Raw genomic sequence first — 15509 nt, 5'->3', positions numbered from 1 at the left:
TACTATTTTCAAGTATTATTCATTTTTGGTCTTAGAGTTTTAAGACTACAGCTCATTTTTTAAGAAAATATTAGATTTTCTGGAAGCATACACTATCATTTTACAAGAAAAAGTTACAGATTTTTTTTTCACATACAAAACTCTTATGAACTCACCAACTTAATTGTTGACACATTTCAAAACTACTTGTATTCTCAGGAAATCGTTAAGCATGTAATCACAAGATTTTGAGGATGGGACACTTTGGCGTTACACTATTTGCTTTTGTCATAATGTAATTGGTATTGAGACAAACAATATTTGGATACAATGTAATTTTTCCAAGTATAATTATGATGGTTGTGTTGCTTTGATCAATATTATTCAATTTGTTGAGATACTGTTCATGAAGTCATCCACCCTCGGACGTTTCCGTCATTCTGGTTTGGGGTGTGACAGTATATAACTAATAACATAAAATACATTTTGAATAATGTTCTATTGGATAAAAAAATGGATTGTCTTAACATAAAAGAGAAAGACGACATAAATATACATACATGTTAACAAAATTAATTGCTCTAACAAATAAATAGATTAAATGTTGATTTACCAAAAGCTCATGAGAAGTAATTATCAGTCCCACTTCCTCATCTTGTGATTATAAAAAGATCCATAACACATAAAATTAAAAAAAAACTTGTCTCAAGTATACCTCTACACACATACCCAAATTTGACGCTTGGTTAATATATAAAACTCTACATGCACTAAATTTGAATTACTTGCATTTACATTTGGAAAAGTTGCAGTCCTCTCTTACATCAATGAAACCATTCGCATAACTCTTCAAACTCTACCAATATAATCTATCATTTTGTGTTGATATACATGCAATATACAAGCTACAATGTTCTTATATATGCTAAATATTTCATTTAACCCATCAATTAAATAGCATGATTTGAAGAGTTTTGGAAGTTACAAATCACAACATTGCAATTAATCATAAATTAAATTATATAAATTGAATAATCTTGGAAGTTTTCAAATGCATGAGGTTTAAGGAAAAATGCTAGCTTTATAAGATATACTAGGCGTAACCTCGCGCGTTGCGCAAGAATGCATTTAAGTGGTTAAAATAATCATGGGAAAAATAGAAATATGTTGAAATTTACGTTTTGAGTCATGTTTTTGGCATTAATCGAATTATGAAATAACATAAAAATCTATCAACTTATATTTTGATACTATCTAATATAGTCCTAACCTTATAAACTTTACTTTTACTTTTATAATATCTAATATATATTATAAGTTTTTGTATAACATTAATATAATCTACTTTTCTTATGTCCGATAATATTTTTTGGATAAAATAAGAAATAAGTTGTTTTGAATAAGCTATTAATAAACAATATCGAACTAATAAACTTTGTATTACACTATTTATATTACACCAAAACATCCAAGGTTTCATATATGAACTTTCAAATATTAAACATTGAAATTAAGAATGAAGTCATACAAAATATATCATTATGCATAAATGTCATCAAGAGTTTTAAAATAAGTCGATTAGTAAATATGATATTTAATTTTAATTACATATTTTGCAAGGCGTACGTTTGACTTTATGTTGGTGCGCCGAGAATCATCTTCCTTAATTTGTACCTAAAAAATTAAGGTGAATAGGAATATAAAATAGATATTACAAAACATTAATATAAGTAATTAAAAAGGGTATGTGGATCTCCTACCACCGGTTAAAGACAACATATCTCTCTAGTGGTATCGATTCCTATGTGAAATTGAAGTAGTCATTCTATGTACACCTTGTTTTCTAATTACATAAACAAATATGAGTAACCAAACATAAAAATGTTATCTTTATGTAAGAAAAATATTTTAGTTAACTAACTAATTAAATAATATAAGTTTAAGAGTTAGGAGTTTCAAAACATTAATACTTTTATTAATCAATCAATTAAGTAACACATGTTGAAATTTTTACAATCATTATTAAAAAGCATTTGAAATATTATATTTTAAATGAATTTTGGTTGAAGTGTTTTGACCTCTATTATAATATATATATATATATATATATATATATATATATATATATATATATATATATATATATATATATATAGAGAGAGAGAGAGAGAGAAAGATGGAAAGTATAACATATGTATGAGTTTTAATTAATTATCTTTTTGAAACGGTATAATTACAAAACAAAAAAAAAACATATTTAAAATATTTAATTAAATATTTTCGACATCACCCTATTCAACATATGATCAATATATTAACGATTAAACCACAATATAGAACGACTGTATTACAATAATTCAAAAACAAAGAAAATATAAAAACAAATTAGTATAACAAACTTACAAACTAAAAGCTCTAATATAATAGCATATCTCCAAAAGTGGTTATAAGACATCAACCCAACACAAAAACCTTTAAGTTTATTTTCTTTCTTAAATTTGTGTATGATTTGTATGCATGTCTTCCCAAAAGATTGACATTTTTATAGTAAACTTTTCACTAAATGTTTATTAAACATAATATAAGTTATAAAACTTTTGAGTGTTAAATCATAATTAAGAAAACTTTTGAGTTGCATTAGTTAAAAAATAGGGTTTCAAATGAATGTGGTTTGAGGAAGTTAAAAAATGGAGTTTCAAATGCATGAGATTCAAGAAAAAATGTTAGCTTTATAAGTATGTATGTATGATTTATGATGATATGATATAGATAAATAGATAGATATTTTAAATAAAATGTTAGTGTAACTACTATATGTATGCAGCGGCCCTTGTATAGCGCACTATCTCTATTGTACCCTTGTATTTATTATGGACATCATACCTTAACAAAAGCTCTATTACCTTTTATAAATTATCAACATAATTATTTTGTCAAACATGTGATATATTATTAAAAAAACCCAACAGCCGTATCACTTACTCTGTAGTCAGCTCATCAACATATCATCGATGATCATAAGACACTACACATTTTGATCACATGTCATCTAATATATTGATGATAATAGATCTACACTACATATTCACATTTTTCCAGTAAAAGACGATTTCGAAATTAAACAATCATTGTTTCCGTATGACTTACATATACTTGAATCACTGTGATGCCGTCTTACAAGCCGGAGGGAAAATTGTGTCTTCATAAATCGGCTTCACATTGACGCATTCTTGAAATGCATCACCTCTGTTACCAACATATTTCAAATCAATGTCGGAAATATGCACATTCTCACATCCATTATTTGCTGTGCTACACCTAAGCTTAATCGGTGATTGTGAAGTCGAAGTTCCCTTCACGTTCTTGATGAAAACATTGTGAACCCTAACCAAGGAAGGCTTCTGTACGATTCCCACATGAAATGAACCATATTAGATGCATAGTTCAGTAACAAATATAGCATTCAACTAATTCTATATTAAACGATGAAAAATACATGAACATCAAATAACATAAACTTATAATCCAAAGGAACCTTGAGCCTGACCATTGGGCCCATTTTCAATTGATATTGAGATTTTCCAAAGTTCAATATTTTTGAAATATGAATTTCTATCAATCATGTCATGGTTTAGTAAGAAATTTCATTAATTATACATAGTTTAGAGCATCCACAAGCTATAGCTTAATAGAAAATTTGAAGGATAAACTTAGTTGATAATGTATGTCTATGAAAATATGCTCTAAAATACCATATTTTTTCTTAGAAAACATATGTTTTACTTTTGTGTGCGTACGAAAAAAGGTATATGCCACTTAGGGTGTCCTACCAGCCTATTTATGAGATAGGTAAATCATAATATCATTAAAACTAAGAGTTTGACACCGACTTAAACTTCAAAAATTTGTTTTGGATTTTCACATTCTTACCACTTGGACAATTAATTAGGGATCGTGTGTGATTACTATGCGGATGAATGAGATATGTTAATCACCTGCTTATTGCATTGGACATGCGGACAATAATCTTGCTCGATAATGATCGGATTTTCGACTTTCTCCATAGAAAGATCTTCAAAATAAATATCCTTAACCTCCATGGGTACGGAATCAGGCCATGTTTTGATTCTAACACCATTGGCAGTTTCTACAAAGCTACAGTTCTTGACATACACCCCAATGACCGGTTTCTCAGTCGGATTCCTACCCAAGCTTCCAACACTAATACCATGACCCGGACCACATTTCACTCCCTCAATGTGCAAATCCTCACATCCATCACCAATCGAGACACAGTCATCACCGGTTTCAATCACCGAGTTCTTGATGGTGATGTGTTTTGACCACCCAATGTGGATTCCATCCGTGTTAGGGCTCTCAGCGGGAGCTTCAATGTGGAAGTTGTCAAATGTTACGTTCGTGCATGTCATTAGATTTACGTGGAAGTTCTTGCTGTCCTTTGTGGTTATTCCCGTAATCAAAGAATTTGTGATGAAATTAAAGCTAAGGTTCTGTGTCATTTAAACGCACATAATCGCTGTTAATTCATGAATTTGTAAGAAATTGCATTGAGTGCATGGAGTTGCATGTACACGTACATATTGAAGGGGGGACCCTTTCTTGACGGTTGCTGTGGGGTCGTTTGTTGACCATGCCATGGCTCCTCCAACACCGTCTAAAGTACCATTGCCTGAAACACAGCATCATGATTCAGTTTTCGAGTTTCTAAAATAACACCATTTTCGATCAAAGAAAGGGATGATTTAATACCTGATAATGTCATGTTATTGAGGTAGCTAAATGTGATCCATTGCACTCCTTTTGGAATGGTGATAGGATCCTCAGGACCTATCAACGTTCCATCGATTTTAACCTCAACAGGATTTTTGCAAGGTCCCTTAAATTCGACAACATTCAAACAAAATCGGCCCTTGGGAACGAGCACTGTGCTGGGGGTTGTTGCACTGCATGCTTTGACCCATGCATCACACAGAGGCTGGAAATCAATTGGAAAGAAGCAAAAGATGGAATTAACACATAATCATGCATGCATAGATATGTATCGTTTATTTCTTTACCTTGCTGATCTCGCCATCAATCTCAGCACCGAATTTAGTGACGTCAAAAACTTCAGCCTGTACAATGGCTATGAACATGAAAATAGTGAAAACTATGGTTGATTTGGAGCCCATTTCGACTAAATTTGCGTTTGAATTGAATAGGATTTAATGGTATTTATGATGCATTTGGAAGTCTAAAATTAGAACCATGACTTGTGCATTCAACCTTTGATTTCGGTCTAGAAGGCAATCGTTTTTGGACTTCGATGGTAGAAAAAGTTTTGAATTTTGTGGAACAAATTTGTGTATGCAGAAATGTAATACAAATTTGCCGTTTATTTTTCGTCTGAAATGTATTATGTGCCTACAACCTCTTATTTGTTTTATGACGTACATATAAAAAATCATTGGTCATTTGTCCAAAAAAGCATGTTTAATTAATTAATCTTATTAAAGAGAACACAGCAACAAAACTTTGTATTGAACATTTGTAATTCGGCAACCGAGTGGCGACCATCTTCAACAAATTTTAATACCTGATTGTCAAAATATATTTGATGGATTAATTAGTGACGGATGAACAACCCAATTCAACTCCGGCTAATCTATCATAACATTTTAGAAACCATAAATGTTACCTACGGATTAATGAATTTTAAATTTTTAATGTCCCTAGAAGAAACTAAAAGATTTTCTTTTTTATTTAAATTAATTTGTTCATGGCTAATACTTGTGTAATGAGGGAAATGTTTATTAAAAAATTAAAATTTTTAATATTTTTAGGTCATTTGTAATCCAGTCACAATTGTATTATTATTATTATTATTATTATTATTATAGGGTTTGTACTTTGTAACACGACGGTATTAGATGTTGGTGTGCATTCAAACCAAAAGTTGAGGGTTAATGATATAAAACTAATGGTTTGAGTAATGTAGGAAATGCTTATTTTCTATTCTAAAAATTATTATTATTATTATTATTATTATTTTTATTATTTAGATTATTATAATTACTTTTATATTATTATTGTTATTATTATTTATAAAGTAAGTTATAAGTCTGGTTTTGATAAATTGATTCGAGTGGTAACTAACTATGATTTTAAAATCCATCAATTTCCGTATTTTTCTATTTACCATCTACCCCTCTTTCTTCGGCTTTTACACGACTAAGTATTGGCATAAAATGTCCAACCTTTGACTATTTGTGATGGGAAAAAACGCAGTCGACGACCGTAAATAACAATGCAGAAGTAAACTTCATTTAGCTAAACTTTCCCGCCTCGGATGATCATTTGTGGATGCAAACAAATAGTATATTTTCAATTGCAAAAACAACCCCGATGCAACTTATATGATCAATATAATCAGCCCCAAAAGAATAAGTAATCAATCAATATGAGACACTAACATTTTAGCATGTAAACATCTTAAGAAAAGAGAGTATAACAACACAACTACTACTTCCGCCTCAAATATATTTGAGAAATACAAAGTTTTTTCTAGATATACTAGAGGCATACAATGACCATCATATATTGGAACTAAATCATATTAAGTATATGGAATCAAATAAACAAAAAAGAAAGGATGAGTATCACCTAAAGCGTTGTTGTCCAGCAGAAAACAGAAACATAGGAGATGATTCCCGAGGCTCCGAAGATGATCTCGAAAAACCAACCGGAATATATATTGGTATAGATGATAGTAATTCATTGTCTGAAAATAAATAAAAAAAACGGACTGTTAGATCTCCAAGAAATGACGAAACACTACATGTGTGTCTTCAAAAGCAGGAAATAATGAAACCCTTGTTTTCTCTTACTTTGCTCTCTGTATTGAAGTGTATTTGTGACTGTTTTAACAAAAAATAAAACTAAATGAAACAAAGGGTAGGAAACATACATACATACATACATACATACATACATACATACATACATACATATATATATATATATATATATATATATATATATATATATATATATATATATATATATATACTACCTTATAAAAGAAATCTCACTATTTCTATAAATAGATTCATTATAATAATATTATTTTTTTAAGACGTTCAAATATTAAGCTAATGGTACAAGTAGCCATCAATAAAATAATAATATATTTTAAGTCGTACAAAAAATGAAAAATGAAGTACAATTAACCAATGCATATAAACTTCTTGTCTCAACCAGATTTGACCAAGTTAGTCCTGATATGAGTTGTGAAGAACCTAAGATCCCATCAAAAATCTTTCAGTTCTTGGGCCCTTTCCCCTATATCCGTTCTTATTCTCCTTCGCAGGATTCATCCCGTTTCTCTTTCTACTAAATGAGTTTTCTTTCCCTCTCAGTAAAAAAAACCTTAAGACCATTCACTATTCATGACCACCGTTTATCTTCAGCATAATTGATGTCTCCTCCCCCCACCTTCGTCTTCTCCATTAACGTCCTCCACGACCCACTCAAGCATTTGTTCCATCGTCTTCGTCGGAACTCCCGAAGCTATCACCTCCGTCGACCGCCACTAGAACTGCTGTCACAGATAAACAAACACTTTTCATCGGCTATTTCTTTAATTTATATATACTTTTTTACATTTTAATCTTGATTGTCTCTCTACACCTACACCTGAACCAGATCTTACTGAGTTGATTTTTAAAATTTTGAATTTTTGTTGTAGTAGTAGCGGATGAATAACTTTGAAGAGGAATGAGTTCTTGGAAGATACGATGTTGGTAAGAATCATCTTCTCGAACTGTCTCTCTCTATCTCTACAAACATATCTGATGATGTCGAATTGTTAAGCTAAATTGATTCTCCTCCTCCCTGTAACCAAAATGCATCTCTTTTCCTCTCTCCATTCTCATATGGGTTCTTCACCGCTCTCTTGAAATCGTAGCTACACCACACCAAGTTCAAAAGGCACATCAGTCTCACATCCTTCATTTTTCTTTCCCTCTCACACACGCACACTTAAACCCTAATAATCTTATTTCTTATGAAGATGCTTGAAACTCGAGGGACAGCCCAAGTTGGAGTCGTGGCTCCGTCTCATCTATTCCAAATTCGTAGATATGAACTCTCATCCGAAACTAAATCTATGTTTGTTTAGGCTAAAAAATCATCAAGAAGAAGATGATTTATCATGATTCTTTAGGACTGAAAGTCAGCAAATCATCACGATTTTGGATTTTTGGTTGTTACACCCAATGATCCTGATTCAGATGATGATTTAAATTGAAGTAATAAGATTGCGAACTAGGAATCCGCTATTAAAGATAGCATTGGGAAGGTAATGAGTTACAAGTGTCTATATCATGAATTCATGATTATTTAGGACTCAAAGCCATTTGTTGGAATAAAGTTTTCTTACTTTGGATACTACCCTGCTTTTTAAATTTATTCTTTATCTCAATTTACTCTTTGGATACTATCATGTGTCAACTTATGAGCCTTTATTCCATTTTTTGGCTGTTTTTGAAATGGATTTTGAGGTATTAAGTTAAGGTATGATTATTTTTATTAAGCAAACTAAAATGTGTATGTGAACGGGGGTTATTATAATTGCAACATGAGAGGATCAGGTTACGAACATTAGATAAATAGAGATATTAGATGGTCCATATTTATTTTAGTGGGATTAGAATGATCTTTTGTTTCAATTTACTTTGTAGTTGTAATTGTAATTTATCTATAGAACATGATATGTTATTAGTTTTTACCTAATGGTTTGCAAGTTCTATTCACGATTTGTACTAAAGCTATTGTCATCATAATCACATTCATTGCATTTGCAGAATTTTTCTCCGTCGTGCTCTTAATAACTTCATCTGATACTCCTATGAAAAGTTATTGGCTACTTACAGACACAAGTTGCACCCAAATTGTATGTAGATGTGTTTGAAATGTAAAATGTGAAAAATTAAGAAATTAATTGCATTTGCAGAATGTTAGCATTGTTATGTTAGGTAACTTAAATAAAGGTTTTAATAGAAAAGTTTATTTTATGCCTAACGGAGTTGTATTGTATTATTAAGGATAATTGGTCGGTATTAAATCAAACGTTTTTATCATATTTTTCATCTAATTGTTATTTCTTGGTGTCAAAAAATTAACCTAACTATAGCTAAAATATAATATATTATATTAATGGGAGAAAGTGACGGTAAAATTGGTCAAAATATGTTGATAGGCTTGTAGTTTTATTAAAGCAAAAAGATATGTTGTTAAATTCGAAAAATACAAAAGGTTCGGTGATTTTTTCTGTGAAGTATTAAAGAAATTAAAATTGGTTAGTGATGGCTTTGTGGGATTCCCAAATTTGTTTTCCTTTTTAAAAAACAAAATTAATCGATTTTTTTTGGCTCTGATTTTAAATAAAAATTTGTACAAACTTAAAACAATACTTGGATACAACACAATTAACTTATTGTCAATAAACTATAACTATTTGTATTCAAATTCTATTAAAGAGAATGATCATAGAGTTCTTAATGATGATGTACACCATGCATGCAGATTTAGGACATGTTGATATAAAAACGTGATTCTATTTGAACTTTATGGTCTAAATATATAATATGTTGTTTTTTCAAAATATTATAAAAGAGATGATAAATTATGAATAAATACTTATAGTTGTGGATTGTAGATGTATGTTATAATACGAACATACAGGCAGAAGTACATATTTCAAATTTCAAGGGTTACAACTATTCATCGTTGCAAAACCGATGGTAACAATATGAGTCTTCCTATAAATATAACATGTTTCCGAATAGAACTAAATGCCGAAAGAAACTATTCGTCGCCGCTGCTTTGCGCGGATAAACGACTAGTGTATATATATATGGGTTTATTGAAAATTGGCTAAAATTCGCTTATGTATTCATGGGCTAAAAAGTCAATAATAAACCCAACATACTAGTTGACTACAAATTTAAAATGCTATTCAAACCATTTTCTTTACATTGATTCTCACCAATAAATGTGTATGTAAGGTGTGATTTTTATGTGTTTGGGCTGCCAAAGAGTTGATTCGAAAGGGAAATAGAAGGACTTCACAACCAAGCTTAGGATCCAAGGTATAATGTTTTAGTAAGACGATGATATTTACAATTATCCAATAATCATAGTTGTGGTTTATTGATTTGAATATTGATAATCTTGATAGAGATGGTATCCTCATTTTGCATGTTGGAATTATATTGAAATGATCATGAACCAAGTTGAATAAACATTTATTTATTGTTTTTAACATGTAATAAACAATTATGAGATACTATCCTCATGCCATTATATTATAGAACTAGAAGTTGAACCGAGGTGAACCCCGGGTCGGTCTTTTTTTTATTAAGATAATGTACTTTAAGAAAACCCAATGATGACATTATAGATGCACCCCTTTCTTTGTGCCATTTTATCAAGGTAAAATCTCTAAATTTTTTCACAAAATGAACAATATATATGAATCAAATTTACATCTGTCAAGTTGTCTATAAACTTTGGACCTGATGCAAAGAACCCACTACCTAAAGGAGAAAAAGGAACAATCTCAATTCCTAGTTTTCTGTAGTAAAGGAAATAAACATATGGATAAATTACATTACAATGGTTCTTATTCCAGATGAATATTATTAAGAAAAATCTCATGGCTTACCTACAAGTAGGAATGATTTCGTCTACTGCATCTCTAGTTTCATCTAAAATCTCCGAATCAACATCTGTAATACACATAATAACTAAAACAGGCCTATCTTATATCCAGAAATTATTATAGTAACTTGAAAAATAACTCACCATTGGAGAATCAACATGTATGTTTTAACCTTTTTTTCATAGACTTGACCAAAATCATCAATGACAAATATGAAAATTTACCACTCTTCCATACAGAGATGCTAAGCTTTAAAGTAGAGTTAACCAAAAACTTGATCCTTCACAATCTCACATAATCAAAATCAGTATCAACCACTGAGGAGATAAAGAGGTCTTATAATATTTTTAAAAAACTGGCAGAAAGATTTCTCACTTTTGTTAGGATGGCTATAAATCTCAAATTCAATTTTCTATTCTTATCATCTACTTCAAGAAATTGACAAATTCAATTAGATGAAAATTAGACGTTATCTAAAAAACACACAAATCTACAAGAAGCTAAAACTATATAACATATTAAAATTTAAAGAAAGTAAATGAAGATAGAAGTAATAATATATGATTATGGTTAAAACGTTTGCAAGAAATCTGAACTTGTCAGCTAATTTTCTTTTTGATGATCTTCGGGCTGTCTGATATCCTCATCATCTTCCATGTAATCGATGTCACTAACGATAATACCATGGAAGCACTTTCATTTTTTGGTCGATAGTATAAATTTAGATAGGGGACTATAGATATCTCATAATACGTCAATTTCATACAAGATAGTAATAATTTTTTTTTGGCAAACACTAATTGGAGAAGATAGAAAGAATAGCAACATAAGTAACATCTACAAAGGTAATATTCGACATGATTTTAAGTTTCAGAGTTGAAGAAATTGCTTATCATCTAACCTCATATTTTTCCGTTGTGATCATTTGATGGGTCGACGGATAATCAGAGCAGCGTTGGTGTAGTTACATACCCACCCCATCTAGAAGTCCTCCTGGACCCACCACTTCCAACTACAAAACAATTAATGTATAAGGTAGCATCCGAATCCTTGAGGTACTTAAATTATTGAATTCTTACATTTTAGAGGAGGGTCACGACGTAAGCCATAGTGGTCACGACGTGAGTGGCCATTGACCATTTGACCCACATTCTTGAACCTCATGATGTGAGCATGAGACCTCAGACGTGAGCATGAGGTCTCATGACGTGAGCAAGGCCTAATGACCCAAAACCCTAATTTTCGAGTATTTAATGGAATGAGATAGCTAGGGTTTCCCATCCTCGGCCTCTCTCACTCTCTAGCCTCCTAAAAACCTTATATTCTACCTCCTTAAGACCTTTGGCCATTATTGGTGATCTTGAAGAGCTTATTTGGTGGTTTTTGGTCGATTGAAGTGGAAGAGGACTCTTGTGGTGGTTCATTTTGGCGATCTAGCTTCTACCTCTTGGTCATGTTGAGCTTTTAGACCTCTATAAGTCATAAGGCTCTTACGTTTTTGCCTCTTGCATGCTAGATCTAGGTTTTGGAGCTTATCTTTGCATGGCTGGGTTGTATAACATGCATGGGATCCATAAAGTTGGCAACCTTATGGATCATTGGGACATCTTCTGTATATGAGGCATTGGATCTGAGTTTTGGTGTTGGTTTTAGAGTCCAATATTGAGCCTTGATCTTATTACCTTTCTTTTTACCTAGTTAGTATCTAAGTCATGCATTGGACATGCATGACTGAAAAGCTATGATTTTTATAGTCCTTAGGGTCGAGGAAGGTCCTTTGGAAGGTCCCAAAGAATGTATTAAAGGATTAAGATCTTAATGCTCAAAGTTGGTCAGAACATGTCTCACGACGTGAGAAATGGGAATCTCACGATGTGAGAAATGAGGTTGTCCCGATCTGAGGAATCTGGTTGAATGAGTTGTGACTGAGTCGACTCACTGGGTGGGGCCAGGTTGATTCCATTCTCACGACATGACCAGAGAACAGGTCACGACGTGAGGGCGAGCTGATGGGAATGTTGACCATTGACCTTAGGCGTTGACTTTAGATTAAAGTTGACTTTTGGTCAACTCTTGGTTTTGAAGGGTAGATTAAAGGTTTTCCTTGTATGATTATCTAGGTGTGGAGTAGCACTAGTGTAACTGACCGTGAGAGCAACATTAGTTGATTATTGATCGAGAGGTGAGTCTCCTCCCAGTGTTTGGCGGGTTGAAGGCACCAATGCCAACCCATGGATTATGGTTACCTATATGCTAGTTGTCTGTGTGACCTTGCATGTGTGTATGTATTGTATGTATGCCTGGTGGGGCCCAATGCTAGGCGGGGCCTGATGGGTGCATTGGGCGGGGCCCATCACAAGATACATACAGATATGTTCTGAGCGGGGCTCAATGTCGGGCGGGCCCTAGTAGATTTTCGGGCATAGCCCATTGTATGATTGATATGTGTGGTATGTGGTATTTTGAGGAACTCACTAAGCTTCGGGCTTACGGTTTTTAGTTTATGTTTTAGGTACTTCTGGTTCGAAAGGGAAGAGCTCGGGGTGATCACATCGCACACACCATATTGTTCTGCATTTTTGTTGAGTTGATGTATTTGGATGGTTATTGACATGCTCTAATTTCACTATGGTTTTACATGAAATGCTTGGTTGATGATATTTTAATTAAATAAAAATGAAATTTTTAGCTCTAATTTTTGGAACGTTACAAGTTGGTATCAGAGCATTGGTTTGAGGGATTCAGGCATACTCTCGGGTGTGTCTGAACTCAAACTGAGGATTTAGTATATTTTTCATAAAAGGAAATTTTTTATAAAAAACAATTTTTCTAATAAAAGAAAGGGTGTGGTGCATGCAATCGACTGAGCTCAAGTAAGTTTCCCAAAATACCCATACATGCTTTATGATTATGATTTGAATTTTGAATCTGTGAATCGCATGCTAGATCAGGGCTAAGGATCTGCTCAGGATTGCATGATAAAATTCTAGGAGAGATGCCCTTGTATGCCTGCTATATGAGCTTGTAGACTTGCATGCTAGTACTGATCAGTCATTGATAGGATGGCCTGGTTACGTTATGCTTGATTCCGATTACTCGATGCTTGAATGCTGCTTGCTTTGTGAGTTCCCATTAACATCAGCTAACTAGTAAGCGAATATGTTAATTTACATACTATTGAGACTAACTAATTTTATAAGGTTAGGTTTTAACTCTATTGCACAGCTCTTGTCTAAGTCCAACCGTTGTAGTGTGAGACCTTGCATTCGAAGAATTGTCTGGTGTCGGTGATATGTAATTATGTTTGTGAGCTAGTTAGAGGATGTTTGGGGGAGTTCCTTCGACAGCTGATGGCGGAAAATGGTGTGGGGGTTGCCCTAGGAAAACCTTGGAGGTGATTCGATACCGAGAACCTTGTCTTATTACAGATTGTTTGGATCGATAAGGGAGTGACTTGGAGGACTTGGGGCGATCCTTGAGGAAAGTACGGATAGATGTGGAAGGTAGTATGGGCCCTTACTACTGGAAGCAGAGGATCTATATTGGAGTCAAGGAAAGCCGCGATAATACCAAGAAGCTTATAGAGTATGGGATTCCTCGATGTATATATATATATATATATATATATATATATATATATATATATATATATATATGTGTGTGTGTGTGTGTGTGTGTGTTCTTATTGTTTGAATGGTCTATTTTAAATATGGTGGTCACTCGAGGAGGATCTGGTAGTGGTTCTGGTGCCGGTGAGAGTTCGGGCTCTGGGGTCGGACATATGGATGATCAAATGTGGTAGTTCATTTCATCAAAGATTACCCGCAGCATTCTTGAGAAGACTCCTATGATATTCGATACGATCACGGAGGGTCTTATGGAGATTCTGGATGAGCGCATGGGCGCTTTTCGATCTAAGATGGTGGTGATGATGGGAGCTCGCACTTTGACTTTCCGTGAGTTATGGGCATGTGTAGCCCCAGATTTCTTTAGGAAGAAGGACCCGATTGTGAGCAGGCGTTGGTTCGCAGATGTCGGGAACGCCTTCCGATCTAGCCTATGTCCCGAGGAGGCGAAGATCCGACTTGCATCCTGTCTTCTGAAGGACAAAGCTCGATACTGGTGGGAGGAGGTTGGACACGCCTTGGGAGACGAGGCGATTGAGTCGATGACTTGGGATGATTTCGTTTCGAGGTTTCAAGTTAAGTTTGCACCGGTGATTGAGGTCCATCAGTTGGCGAGGGAGTTTCAGGACCTTCGCCAGACTACTGAGACGGTGGCGGAGATCACTTCTATGTTCCGTGAGAGGGCGTTATTGGTTCCGTAGTATGTGGCAGACGAGCAGATGAAGAAGGCGAGATACCACGAGATGTTGAGGAGCAATATCAGGCAGTTTGTGATTCGATCCAGTTGCAAGACACTGGATGATATGATAGCACGATCCAGAGAGAGGGAGATTGACTTGGAGATGAAGAGGAAGAGGAAGTCGGATTGGGTTTAGAGTTCAGAGGGTTCGGGAAAGAGGCCCAAGGTTTTTGACTCGAGGTCGAGGTGCCAGCAGGGTTGGGGCCACTACAGTAAGTGCGGCAAGACGCACGATGGGACATAAAGGGTGGGTGGTTCTGGCTGCTTCAAGTGCGGTAGGACGGGTCATTTCAGCAGGGATTACACTGCGACCACCACCACCCAGGTATCTCATCTGATTTGCTTTCATTGCAATCAGAGGGCCATAAGAAGGCCAATTGCCCGAGTTTAGCAGTAGGGGGACCACTTGCAGCGCCCGCTCTGGCGAATTTGAGGATCACGG

At 33.8% G+C, this 15509-nt stretch overlaps 1 protein-coding gene across 1 annotated transcript; it reads right to left on the bottom strand.

Moving 5' to 3' along the window:
* Positions 1 to 2951: 2951 nt before the first annotated feature.
* On the bottom strand, positions 2952 to 5171 carry LOC145140961 (polygalacturonase-like). The gene is made up of 5 exons (XM_079074331.1): positions 5058 to 5171; positions 4750 to 4975; positions 4578 to 4669; positions 3975 to 4490; positions 2952 to 3380 (listed from the first exon to the last, which is right to left on the bottom strand). The coding sequence occupies exons 1-5, from the start codon at positions 5169 to 5171 to the stop codon at positions 3138 to 3140; spliced, it is 1191 nt and encodes a 396-aa protein (XP_078930457.1). The 3' UTR covers positions 2952 to 3137.
* Between the last annotated feature and the right edge of the window lie 10338 nt (positions 5172 to 15509).

Source organism: Lactuca virosa, chromosome 9 (genome assembly GCF_052849685.1).
Source record: "Lactuca virosa cultivar CGN04683 chromosome 9, Lactuca_virosa_CGN04683_v6, whole genome shotgun sequence".
Taxonomy (NCBI): Eukaryota; Viridiplantae; Streptophyta; class Magnoliopsida; order Asterales; family Asteraceae; genus Lactuca; species Lactuca virosa.
This window is presented reverse-complemented; position numbering and strand designations above follow the sequence as displayed.

Coding starts and splice junctions, on each gene's coding strand:
- LOC145140961 (XM_079074331.1), bottom strand. CDS start 5,171: ATGGGCTCCAAATCAACCATAGTTTTCACTATTTTCATGTTCATAGCC. Junction 4,491..4,577: donor AAGGGTCCCCCCTTCAATAT/GTACGTGTACAT, acceptor TAAATGACACAG/AACCTTAGCTTTAATTTCAT. Junction 3,381..3,974: donor ATGTCCAATGCAATAAGCAG/GTGATTAACATA, acceptor GGAATCGTACAG/AAGCCTTCCTTGGTTAGGGT.